At 41.2% G+C, this 14197-nt stretch overlaps 1 protein-coding gene across 5 annotated transcripts in view; it reads left to right on the top strand.

Annotated features, from left to right (window-relative positions):
• The window catches only part of KIAA0825 (KIAA0825 ortholog), a 431089-nt gene that overhangs the window by 243861 nt on the left and 173031 nt on the right, over window positions 1-14197 (top strand). For all 5 annotated transcript variants that reach the window (XM_053293916.1, XM_053293918.1, XM_053293915.1 and 2 more), the window contains one exon: window positions 1159-1253. In XM_053293916.1, coding sequence (XP_053149891.1) covers window positions 1159-1253 — 95 coding nt within the window. The remainder of the gene's footprint in view (window positions 1-1158; window positions 1254-14197) is intronic.

Raw genomic sequence — 14197 nt, 5'->3', positions numbered from 1 at the left:
TTTCCATTCTTTTTAGAGCATGAGTGAAAATATAAAGCATCTTAACTCTCATCTTACACCGAAGATTTTTAATTTACTGAATCGTTTAGAGTTCCATTGCTTATTTCTTACGATTATGGAATGGCCACTACTTTTCTTTTTGGGTTTATGGGTCACTTCTTTTGTCCTCAGTGATGGGACAAAGCACTGAAGAGCAGCTTATCAATTTATGCACGTACATATCATTGAGCACATGTAAATTGATGAGAGAAAACTGATGAGAGAATGAATGCTTATTAAATATAATGTATGAACAGAGTTTTAATTTCTCCCATAGAAAGGAACAGTTACCATTTGTACTTGCAGAGAACTGCACTTGCGGGCAGCATTGTGGGGCAATCTTGTCTCTTTGCCTCTGACCCTCAGGCTTAGCCTTCATGGAAAGAAACCTCTTGGAGACACAGTTTGACTTTCTGTGCATGGAGCGCAGAGATATACAGGTCTCTTCTCCATCTCTCCATAATGAAAGACATTTTGCTATAATTTAGTAATATCATTAATTTATATAGTCACTGGTATTTTTTGTACATCATACTTTCTTGTATGTAGTAACTTCACACAGTTTCTGAAAAAAGTTAATTAAATTAGCTAGAAAATGTTACATGGGTCAGCATGGTCTATATTTGTAGACATTTATCATAACCATCTGGTGACTGGACTGTCTTACATAATAGCAGACTAGTAAAAAATCACACTAATTAAGATACAGCATACATCTCAAATTCCAGTTACGGTAAGGTATTCCTATTGCTGACAGGAAAAAATGTAAATTGCTACAATACATAAAAAGTTGACAATTATTTTGCTTTTGTAACTGAGAAGCAAGCATTCAGAAAAAGTGGTTTGGCAAAATGCTGTTAATAGTTGAAAGAATAACGATTCAAAAATTGATTTATCTTTATATAAATAATGGCTACATCCCCAAATGGATTTATAAATTAATTGCTGTCTGATTAGAATAAAACCCTTCTTCTGTAGGCATGATTGATGTTATCTGTCTAAGTCCTTGTTCCAGGCTACCTTCCTCCTTAGTTAGTCTATCACAGCTGGAGCTTTAATTTACTGATCATATTAACTCTGATTAATAACTAACAACACCTTCTTCTTATACATCAACAGTCCACCACTACTGAATGGAAATGGGATTGGTCAAATTTGCTGCCAGCTTATCTGGGACTTAATAAGATGACCTTCAGGGTGCTGCTGACACACAGGTAATGACATTTTTGGCTAACAAAAACTTTTTCTATAGCTTTGTGTTCTACACTGACATCCTTTAACAGATTAAATGCAATGCAACCTTGATATTTAATTTTAATTAGTGAGTTGAGCTAGGCTGAAAGTGTAAATGCTTAGAATAAGAGAATCATGAGTGGTTTCCACAACAGTGCTTTCCTACCTCCTTCCTTATGCAGTCCCTTGTACCTCTTGAAAAGGTTATTCTGAGGTTTGGGTCCCTATGGAATGGTGTGGTTTGTGCAGGCCTGCAGCTGGAGGGAGCATCAGCAGAAATTGGAGATCCCTCACACTTGCATAACTGGACATGCCTTGCATTCATGCAAGGGACTTTTGATCTGTATTGTGATATGTTGGAATCCATAAGAATGAATACTGCGCCTGCGCAGGGACCTCGCAACCAAGTGCTCTAGCTCCTCTTGGCATCTAAGATCTGCTCCACATGCTCAGTGTGGATGGTATAAAAGGCAGGCTGGACGCCCCTTCGTCAGTTCCTTTTCGACTGCCATAGTGATCACGCTTCTAGTCACTCCAGTTCTTCGTTGAATTGGTTCGTTGTGAGTTCCTGTTGAAAAAAGAAAATTTTAGTCTATTATCCTCTGACCCAGACTGCTTATTGACTACTCTTTCAGATTGTTGTGCTTGTGGTTTTTGGACAAACGGACTGCTTTTGACTATTCTCTCAGTAAACTGACTGTTTTGACACTATCTTGGACCCTCTTGCTAGATGCGGATTGGACATGGAGACAAGAACTGAGAAGAAATCTTTTAATCACTGTGAGGATTGTGCAGCAAAGTTACCTTCCCAAGATAAGCATAATTCCTGCCTCATTTGCGTTGGGGAACATAATAATACATTCACATACAAGATATGCATGTCGTTCTCCAAGCAGACTAGGCAAAATCAGGCTCTCAGGTTGTGTGTAATGCTCTATGATGACACCCTGAACCCATCTATGCCGGGGCCAATCAACCCCTTTGACATCGAAGGTGTCGACACCAGGATCTGTACATTCAAAACAGTCTAAAACCCTGACGTCTAATTTTAAGCCACCACAAGGTTTTCCTCCATGCCAAGAACGGAAGAGGCATGCTTAGGCTCCGGAGGATCTCTCCATAATGGCTTCGAAGAAACACAAGAGTTGTGAGAGGAGTTCAAGGGCAACTCTGTCCCCTTTGGGGCTTCAGTTGGTGCCCTGATATCGAAGTTGGCACCGACTTCAAGGCCCTTTACACTGAGCCCATGACATTATTGAGGCCTCTGACCCCTATGCCCACAGCATCTACAAGGTCAACATCAATGCCCCGTCCAGTGTTGATATCTCCAGCAGTCACACCCATCCTATCTCTACTGGCAACATCATCTGATGATCAATATGGAGGACCATTGACGCTGAAAGCTCAATACTCAAGAAGCTCTCCCAAGACTACATACACCAGTTCTTTCGGCATTGAGGCACGTAACCCCTCGGTATCAAGATCTGTTGCCAGCTCCGGTTTTCGATATCGAAGACAGGCCAGACAACGAAAGCAGTGGTCTAGATCCACACATGGCCAAACTTTGCTCTCTATAATTGACTCAAGTACTAGCACGCCTTCTACAACTACTTTCAAAGTTTTTCTGTCGCAGACAAAAGTGAATCAAGACGATAACCAAGATGTAGTGCTTGTCACACAGACTACACTTCAAACTATGGGTCCTCCTGTATGTCCCCACACCTTGTCAGCAAGCTAGATAATGGGACTGGCTTCGGCCTCCTCACAATGGCACCCATGTGTTTTTTGCATCACTCTCCAGAGCTGTTCTCCTGCTACCTACTAAGTCACTGGGCATGACCTCCTCTGGTCTTCCATATTATTACCAAGACTATAAACTTTGGAAAGCATAAAAAGAGAAACCATCGGCTTCATTCACTCTGGCCAGCAGCCTACCTGACCCCTTAGCAGTGCACATGTTGGCAGCAGGAGACGCACCCATGGTTGAGCATAAAAATCTATTGATGATTGCAGTATCACAAACAAATGTCTCCCCAGTTATATTACCAATGGATAAACCAGTCCTGGTAACAACTACTACACAAACTCAGACTGATCCCAGATTGCAGCAGATGCAAACCCAAAAGGGTAAGAAGGTGCTGGCTCCGGTAGCTCCTGAGCCTACTTTTCCTCCTCAGTCACCTGAAGAAGAGCATAACGGTTCCTCCCATTTTGAAGCGGATCCAGAAACTATTGAACTGGAGGACCCTCCACGTGATGTCTCACCTTCTACACATGTATTGCCCATGGAAGAGTTAAAGGTTTATCATCTCCAGATAAAGGTCATGGCAGAAGCTCTGGGCCTTGACCTTAAAATTCAGTCCACAGTTGTGGATGACCCAGTCTACAACCTTATGGTGGCTTCCCAGGCTGCACAGCCTGTGGCCTTCCCTTTGCTACTGGTCATCTCAAGAGCTGCTAAGATGGCTTAGGAGGTCATCAACATATCTACGCCCATGTCTAAACATTTAGAAGGCCTGTTCCAGGTCCAGGAGGTAGACCCTACTTGCCTGCTAAAGCATCCTCTTCTGAATTCACTAGTCATTGACTGCGCAACATCGTCCAAGTCCACTTTGGGACACACCTGCAGATAAAGAAGGAAGGAAATCGGATGTGATGGGGAGGAAGGTGTACACAACTGCTTGCCTATCTATCAAAATTGCCAACTACTCCACCTGCATGTTGAAATACAACCACTCACTGTGGGACAGCTTACACCAAGTAATAGACAAACTCTCCCTGGAGGAATTTAAGCAACATTTTCCAGTCACTATGCCAAAATCTGCGTCAGTGACACGACAACAGCTCAGCGCTGCCAAACATTTTGCGGAAATAGAGTCCAGGGCTATGACAGCAGCCATCCCGTTAAGCAGACATGCATGGCTACATTTGGCTTCTCTCCAACCTGATATGAAAGACAAAACTGAAGGTCTGTCCTTTGATGGGAAAGGTTTATTTAGTGAGGATACAATCAAAATCATGGAAATGATGAAAAAATAAAAATATAATGCTAAAAGCTTTACTGCCCCATCCACCTCTACTTATACACATTTAAGGTTCAAGTCCTATCAAAACAAAGACCACATTTCCGCCAATAAGAATGTAGGGGCTTCAGAAAATATCAACCCTACAACAATTGCCCATTCCAACAAAAGAACAAGGGCAACCAAGGCCAAAGAAAACAAGCAGACACTCAAAAACAGCATCTTTGAAGTCCGTGTAAGTAAACTGCATCAACGACAACACCTTCTTTCAGATTCCAATCATATAGCATACCAAACTTCACCATATGCCAATACCATCAAACTGGCATGCCATGCTCCAGCATGACACCATATAACAATGGACCAGAGGCGTATCTAGGGAAAATAGTGCCTAGGACAAGCACTGAAATTGCACCCGCTGTCCAAACATCTGACACCCATATTTCAATAACTTCACCATAATATCAGCTGAAAAATGCAAGTCAAGCTCTTTAATATTTTAATATTTCAAAAACTATTTAACAGTGGACATAGCCAGACCAAAAAATGCTGGAAAACTACAAATTTCAGTATGCTGGGGCTCATGAAATACCCAAATACTATGTGGAGGTGTTCTTGGAAAACTAAACAGAATTGCCTGTCTAATTCTCTACTATGCATTGCAGCATCACTGTTACATGAGTTTTAAAAATAAATGGAGAATTTGACTTTTCCCAGATACTCTGAAAATAATTAAAGGATATGCAGAGTAAACTGTGTCACTGCTTGGAATATATTCAAGTATTTCAGAAAGACAGTTAAAATGAGAGAAAGAGAGCAAGAACCAGTGGGCCTTAATAGTAAGGATTTCACATTGATTCAAAGACAAACTCACCATTAATAGCCATATTATTAAGACATCACATTTAACTCACTTATCACAAGAAGCAAAGTAAGAGCAAATGAATACAATCCTAGCTCATAAGCTTCAGCTCAGTATTCATAAGCCCTAATTCTCTGTCCATAGTGCCAAACTGAATATGTGTACAGTGACTTATATTAAATTTAAAAAACATTTTTACCTGTAGCCCCTTCGGGGGGCTTCCTAAAGGCCGTGGGGGGGTGTCTGCAAAGGTTCCCCCTCTCCCCCCCCCCCACTGGCCTCTAGAGCCTTGCAGGGACCATTTAGGCATGTGTGGTGGCCATTTTATTTATTTATTTATTTATTTATTTATTTATTTATTTATTTATTTATTTAAAAATGGCAGTTGAAAACAAAATGGCCACTGCACATGCTCAAATGGCGTCTGTGAGGCCTGGCATGGCCTAGGGCCTCACAGAGGCCATTTGAGCATATGCGGTGGCCATTTTGTTTTTGGCAGCCATTTAAATTTTTTTAATTTAAAAAAATGGTGCCCCCCCTTCAAGTGGCACCCGGGGCATGTGCCCTGCCTGCCCTATACGCCCCTGCAATGGACCATTGGGTCCTCAAAATCATATCGATGGAGTATGCAATAGAATTCAAGACTTTGCCATCCTTCACAGGTGTATGCTACACAAGGGCAATGCCTCCGTTGGAAGCATAAGTCAAGGAGCTGCTGGAAAACAGGGCTATAGCGCCTGTGCAGTGGACATGGAGAAGGAACAGATTCTACTCCAGATACTTTCAAATCCCCAAGAGGGATGGGGGGATCCACCCAATCATGGACTTGTGTCACCTGAACAATGTTGTATGTACAAAAAAGTTCAGAATGATAGCGTTGCAAGATATACTGCTGCTCCTTTACAAGGAGTGGTGGCTCGCAGCGCTGGATCTAAAAGATGCATACTTCCACATAGGCATCAGAGAAGAACATTGGAAGTATCTCCACTTTACAGTAGGAGAGCCAGTATACCAATATACGGTACTGGTGGCGCAGTGGTAAAACTGCCACCCTGCAACCAGAAGGTTACAAGTTCGATCCTGACCAGGGGCTCAAGGTTGACTCAGCCTTCCATCCTTCCGAGGTCGGTAAAATGAGTACCCAGAATGTTGGGGGCAATATGCTAAAATCATTGTAAACCGCTTAGAGAGCTCCGGCTATAAAGCGGTATATAAATGTAGGTGCTATTGCTATTGCTATTGCTACTATCCTTCGGACTGTCTACAGCATCGCGAGTATTTACAAAGTGCATGGCTCTAATCGTGGCACATCTGAGAACTTTGAGGATAATGGTTTTCTCATGCCTAGACAATTGGCTCCTGGCTTCAGAAACCCAAGAAGAGTTATGTTCTCAAATATCATGCGTACTATCTGTCCTACAGGAGCTGGGCATCCAAATAAATTGGGAAAAGTCATACTTGGAATCAGAAAAATCTATAGCCCACATCAGAAAATATTAGACATGGAAACAAAATGGGCTTACTTACCAATAGACCAATAAAATGCCATCAAGGAGCTGATATTAGATTTCCAGGCTCATCCGGAGCAATGGGCCCATCAAATCTAATGGGCCTCATGGCATCCTGCAAATCAACAGTTCCATACACAAGTTTAAAAATGAGGAAATTGCAATTGTGGTTCCTTTCAGTCTTCGAACACAATGTAGAAGTCAGAACCATCTACTCAGAGTGCCCTTCCAGATTCTGCATTCAATCAATTGGTGGATGCATCAACACCACATTTTACAGGGTATACTCTTCCAATTACCGGTACCAAAGATATAGGTCATGACAAATGCCTCCCTAACTGGATGGGGGGCACACTGCAATGCCCACACAGTGCAGGGTCACTGGTCTTCACAGCAGGGCAAGTTACATAGCAGTTTCCTAGAACTCCTAGCAGTATTCTTGGGAATGAAGGCCTTCCTACTGCTGTTAAAGTGGCCCAAATACAGTCCGACAATACTACAGCCATCACCTATATCAATCAACAGGGTGGGACAGTCTTGAAGTCCCTCTGTGCACTGAGCCTTCGCATCTGCAGCCAGATACATCTGATTGCCATCTATATAAAAGGGATGGAAAATGTTCTTGCAGATGACCTCAGCAGGTCATTTCCTCATCAACAGCACAAATCGGAGATCCACGAGAAACTTTTGCAACCACTTTTAGGAGCTTGAGCTCAACCCACAATAGACCTTTTTGCAACAGCGCAGAACACCAAATGCAAAAGGTTTTGTTCCAGGGCAAGTCACAACCCACACTCTTTGAGCGATGTGTTTCAGCTAGACTGGACCATGGAAATACTCTACATGTTTCCTCCACAACCATTAATTGGCAGGGTCATGGCCAGGCTGTTAGTGAAGCCAGTGTCAGGCATCCTCATAACACCGTGGTGGCCCCACCAATCTTGGTTTCCATCCGTACTCAAACTGGCTCGCCACAGGTACTGACGGCTGCCACAACTCCCAGATCTGTTATCTCGAGACCAATGTTTAGTGCTTCATCCAGATGTGGCCACTCTATGCCTGCCAGCTTGGAAAATAGGCTTCTGGATCAAATCTTGTTAAACAAAAGAAATCCCTCCACGAGGTCAAACTATGCCAGCAAATGGAAACGGTTCAGAATATATGCAGAAAACAAGGGGTTTTGGCCTAAAAACGCCTTCATATGACAAATCCTACTTTACGTAACCTCACTGAAATCCAGAGGTTTGGCTAAAGTCCACCTGGCTGTCTTATCCTCAGAACTCCCAGATTGGGAAGACTCTCTTTACATACCCAAGTTACAAGGGATTTCTGAAAGGCCTGAACAATCTGTACCCACCAACTAGACAATTTATTTCCCAGTGGAGCATATAACTGGTGCTTTCAGCCTTGACACTGGAGTCCTTTGTACCCATGAACGCAGCATCTCTAAAAATGATAATTTTAAAAGCTGCTTTCTTGTGGCTATCACCACAGCTTGAAGGATGAGTGAGTTAACTGCACTAAGGATAAATGCACCATTTACTAAATTTTACCCAAACAAGGTGGGTCATGTGTATGGACCATGGGTTCCTTCCAAAGGTTGTCTTGGACTTGCACTTAAACCAAGACATTATCCTACCCACTTTTTTCAGAGACTCCCTCTGCTCCTCTAGAAAAGGCTATGCACACATTAGACATGAGAAGATCTCTCTTATATTATTTGGAATGTACTAAGCCATTCAGACTTACTTACTTTGTATCCTACAAAGTAAAAGCAAACGGGAACTGTTTTTCTAGACAACACTTCTCCCATTGGCTAGTAGAGTTGATATTATTAGCCTACAAAATCTAAAAGGTGGAGCCCACAAAGTACATCAGGACACACTTTAAAGGGTCAATGCTGCTTCAGCAGCCCACTAGTCAGGAATTACCTTTAATGACATCTGAAAGATGGCTACATGGTCTTCAGAGATACCCTTTGTGAGACATTATGCCATTGACCTTCGCTTTGCAGTGGAGGCTAACTTTGGGAGAAGTGTGATCAAAAGGTGTTGCAATAGCTACTGCATCCTCCACCTCAAGCAGTTGGCTAAGTACCCATTCTTATGGATTCCAACGGATCATGATTCAGATAAACAGGTTGCTTACCTGTAACTATTGATGTGGTAGTAATCCATTGCAGTCCATAAGATGCTCCTGACCATCCCCACTGCAGAAGCCTTGTTGTTTTTTAAACAACCTCTTGGAACTCACCTTTCTCTCTCTCATCATGCTGAGGATGATCATCTACACGGCAGTAGTCCAGGAACCAACAAAGGGGCATCCAGCCAGCCTTCCATACTATCCACGCTGAGCACATGGGGTGGAAGCTGGACGCCGAGAAGAGCTAGAGCACTTGGCCATGAAGTCCCTGCGCAGGCGTAGTACCCATTCTTATGATCAACAGATCACTACCAGTTCAATAATTACAGGTGAGCAACCTGTTTATCCATGCCAAAATAAATAATATTGGAAAATTAAATAAGGGAGGGGTTCCTAAGAAGTACACAGTGAATTTCCATGTGTGAACTAAGATTTCTGAGAGGCCTCTTCCTATTGCCTAAACTGTCTGAAAAGCTCTTCTTGAAACTGGAGAATCATCCAGGATGGCAACTGATGCAACAAGAGAAGCTGATTCAAGAAAGGAATTTATGGAATCCAAAGTATGCATGCATCAAGATCTTTATATCCTGGTGTATAACATTATTTCATGCTTTTGGTATACACTGATGGTGAACTCTATAGAAAAACCATGAGCCATGTGGTAAAGATCTGTTAATTAACAATAAAGAGTTACAATTACATTCTGGCTCAGCTAGTGCACTTACTAAAATGTGCTATTCATGGACAGTTACAGAATCACCATGGAATGTTCGATCTTTGCATGAAAACATCAGGCAGCATTGGATTTACAGCTGGGGCAAAACCTTTTAGATTGAAATATAAATCAAACTGAGAAGTTGAGTTTAGAATTCATATTTATTTATTTATCTAGGTGTAATATAGAATCAAATTTTTAGACTGCAAGATGGAGCAATAGTGAAATGTCACATTTAACATGTTGATCTGTACTAGTCAGCGCTGACCAAACAGTTTCTGCTCATCTGAACTAACCACATAACCAAGTCCTAGTCTTCTGCAGGTGACAGAGAAAAAGTGTATGAACTGGATTTAGTAAAGAATATTCTCTTGTATAACAGCCATCTAATGGCGCAGCGGGAAAATGACTTTATTAGCAAGCCAAAGGTTGCTTGTTCGAATCCCTGCTGATATGTTTTCCAGACTATGGGAAACACCTATATCAGGCAGCAGCGATATAGGAAGATGCTGAAAGGCATAATCTCATACTGCGTGGGAGGAGACAATGGTAAACCGTCCTGTATTCTACCAAAGACAATCACAGGGCTCTGTGGTCGCCAGGAGTCAACACTGACTCGAAGGCAAACTTTACCTTTTCCTTTATTCTCTTGTATAATATATTTATGAAGGATGCTATTGGACAAAGTTGTACCATCTCTTTCCCACATCAACAACTGCGTGATCATAATTTGTAGCCATGCCGCCTGTAAAACTTTAGTGTAACTAGTATAAAGTTACATTCTTTTTCTTGTTTAGGATTATCACAGAGCAAAACTGAATAAATCATGTATATTTTAGTGGATACACAGATAGCATCTGTTGTGAATGTTAGCCATATGGTGAGCTATTTATGGAGGAATGTTTACATTTATGTTTATTATGTTGTTGATTATCTGTATATTCAGAAAATGCTGTTTTAAAATCTTCCATCAGCATGCTTAAAAATCACTTTTATTGTCATGAATTTAAAAAGTATATTAGCAAATCCAATTGAACATGCAGAAGTACCTTTTTATGGCATTGAAGATGTCTGAGTCTGCTCAGTTAGTATATGAAAAGAGGGGCTGCATAGCTCCCCCCTTTAAAGGGAAAAATGGGGGGGGGGGTTATTTGCTATAAAAAGAGACTCCCAGACTACAAAGAAACACAACTTATTAAAAATATGAGCATTTTATTATTAGAGATGGGGACAAATTCAAAGTAGGGGATTCAGAATATTAATTTCTCCAGTTCGAAAGGTCTCACTCTAATCTGAGCTCAAAGCCTTCCAAAACTGGACCTGGGTTGCACTGGGGTTCACCCCTACAGCTAGCCAGCCCTCTCTCCCTGTTCTGCTACTCTTTTCTTTTCCAATTTAATTGGTCAAGGAGCAGTGGTAGTGGCAAGGCTTCTCCAACTGGCCTTCCTTTTTGGCACCTAGAATGCTTTAACAGCAGTGTCCTAGGCATAAGGAATCCAAGGAAACATAGTTCTCCAGGATGTCTGAATTCATACTATAGACTCAGTGTCATTGAGAACTAGGTTTCTTGCAGCTCTTTTTGCTTGGGACACACCTGCTGCAGCATCCTAGGTCTTTGAGCAGAAAGCCTCAGACATCTTTAGTGGAGACTTGCCACCACTGCTGCCCCATAGCCACATATTCAGAGGAAGGGAAGAGGCAGTGGGGTGTTTCAAAGAATTTAGGAGTTTTCAGAATCAGAGTTGGACTTGGGAAAAAGAAGACTATTTCTGATTTGGTTTTTAAGTATTTCACTTTTCAAGCCCAGTTCTGAATCAAACTAAAGATGGTTTGCTCATCCCTATTTAAAATGACAGTTGCCAAAAATATTATCAAACATACATAATATGAAACCACTTGGATACAAACATGTTTGTTCTAATCAGAGCCCCTGTATTTTGGTACTAGCCCTCTGATCTTCAATAATTATAGCATTTTGTTCCTTCAGCTATTTGTGGAAGTAATTCAACCCATAATACCATGTTGGTCTTACTCCAGGATGTCAGCACTGTACACAATTATATACATGTTTGTGAGAGAAGTGAATATTAAAACACAAGTAGATTTTACCACTTAAGTATCTTATCAGAAAGAACATTTCTAAAGGACAGTTGTCATAGCAAGTCACAAAAATTAAAGAGATGTTCCTACTCTTTGAGAAATTCAGCCTACTTTAAGTAACATCACCTTTTACCTTCTGAATTTTGAGAAGCAAGTTTTGTAATACACGATTGTTTATCAAGAAAAACTCTTTCTTATATTAGGGTAATTACTTTAGTGAGTGAGGAAAATGCCATAGCTGTGTATCCTAGCAGAAAGAAGAATCTTTATTCTCTAATCTCATGATGTAATTGATGAAGAATTAACATATAACAATTGCACCAGGACACAAGCTGTTTTTCTGTCCCAAGCAACAATTATTTCATCCTTCCCTACTACAAATTGATGTGTGTGGCTGTGAGAGGGGGACTGTGTTGCCTCCCCAAGGGTTTTCCTGATTGTAGCCCCTTTTATTCTTTGAAAAGGATGGGACTCTTCTCCTCATTTATTTTATGAGTAAAGTGAAAGGAGCTACAGTCAGGAAGTGAGGCTGATTACAACTGCCCATATACCTCAGAGATCGTGTTCTAAAGAAGGTCTTCCTAATTTTCCTCTGAAATTCTGCTGCCCTGTGTGGCTTCCTGTATTGCCTGTTAGGTTGGGCCTGGCCTCTTCTCAGTAGAGGTTGAAAATCTTCTCTGACATGTATGCTGTCCTCATTTGCAGTATTGGCACTTACTAATTTATTTTACTGCCTTGATCAGGACCAGATATTTGAAAAATGATAAACTATGAATCATTCAATCAATAGGCAGCATCATATGAAAAGCTCTAGTGTGGTGACTACTTTAAATTACACTTTATGGAGCTTGCCTCTGAATAATAAGCCTCCTATCTGTAGTGATATGCTTAGTCTTTCCACACAAATGTAACTGTGGTTCTGATTGCTCAGAGTTTGATGTTGCTGTAGGGCATAGCTGATTCCTCTCCTTAGATTCAACTTTTATCTACCAGCATTCTCTTCAGTTAGGTACTGCTCCAACTAACCTTTCTGTGGAATGTGTTTTATTTATCCTTCTTCTTAGTCCTCCTGACTATTAGGTTAATGTATCTTCATCTCCTTTCCAAGCATAATTTGATGTAGCAGGGAACAAACTTGCCTAGGGAGCAAGAGGTTGCTGGTTTGAATTCCCGCTGGTATGTTTCCCAGGCTATGGAAAAAACCTATATTGGGCAGCCGTGGTATAGCAAGATGTTGAAAAGCATAATTTCATACTAAAGGCCCTCCCTGGTGCAGTGCACAGTATGTTCTCCACGGAGGTAAGCAGTGGTCACAGCTGCCTACAGAAAGTAACAGGAAGGTAATGGCTAATGTGCATGTGATTTAGCTTCAACTCTTCAATCTTTGAATCTTTGCAGGGGCCTAATGGACAGTACCTTTAGTTCCCTTCCCTTTGAATCAAATACTCCTTAAATGTACATTTTACCAGGGACGTATTTCTGCTGAATCAAGCAGCAAACTATTGTTTTCATAAGGCTAAAGTCTTTGTTGTAGGACCTGCAACTTATAGTAAAAAAAGACTTCAGTATTGTCACTCCAAAAGTTTGCAAAATGAAATATGTCACCAAGGAAAACCTTTTTTATCGGTCTTTAGACTGACAGGCTATGACAAAACTTTATTCATGTTGCTTGAATACATCTTTTGTCTAGTTTTACATGCTTTTTTGACTTGTCTAGAAAATGACATATTGAGGTTTTCATTTGCTTTAACCAGGTGTGGTTTTCTGTACAGAAGATAGCTGGGTAGGACTGCAGTTGAAAGCGAATGAACCACTGAAGCTTGGAAAGGCCATGGCCCTTCTTCAGATGGTAGCGATAAGTTGAAAGACTCATTAATCAACAGCAGAGTCACAGGTGTGGTGGCTTTCCTACAAACTGCCAGCAGACTGTGAAAGTCATATCCAGCACACAGTATTGTCAAAGTGGACTTCCAAACACTCTTAAGCCCTTTCCCCCTCTCACTTGTATTTGAAGAATGCTATTTTTAAAAAGATACTTAGGAAAAATAAGTGTTTGTACTTTGTTACAAAATAAGGAGGTCTCCCCCCTTAGAAATAAAAGCATATTCAAGGCTAAATCTGCACAGATTTACCTGCAGTTACTGGCTCTTGTTACAAATGTAGTTGTTTGGTTTTTAGATCTGCTTTATTCTCCAAGCTGAGTTACTACAAGAAATAATAACAGAAAATAACCTTTTTCCCCTGACATGATTAATTTGATGTTATTGAACATTATAAATGAAATAGCAAACTCATAATTTGCAGAAACAGACTTCTATGTGTGACTATGCCAAAGACTGTTGTGTTATAAGTATGGTTGCAGAGAGGTAACCTGGAACCCAAGGCAAAATATAACCTTGGGGCCCAACTCCAGCACCTCCCGCACAGTGCTGTCAGTAAACAGCATTGCTCTCAATAGTAATGCATAGCATATTCAAGGCCCTCAGCCTTGTGGGGCCCCAGAGCAGCCTTCCTTGTACCCATGAGTATAATGGCTTTTATTGTAAACTAGCTTTAAGTGCCCAGGGTTGTTTGA

The sequence above is a fragment of the Hemicordylus capensis genome, chromosome 2, assembly GCF_027244095.1.
Source record: "Hemicordylus capensis ecotype Gifberg chromosome 2, rHemCap1.1.pri, whole genome shotgun sequence".
NCBI classification, from domain to species: Eukaryota; Metazoa; Chordata; class Lepidosauria; order Squamata; family Cordylidae; genus Hemicordylus; species Hemicordylus capensis.
This window is presented reverse-complemented; position numbering and strand designations above follow the sequence as displayed.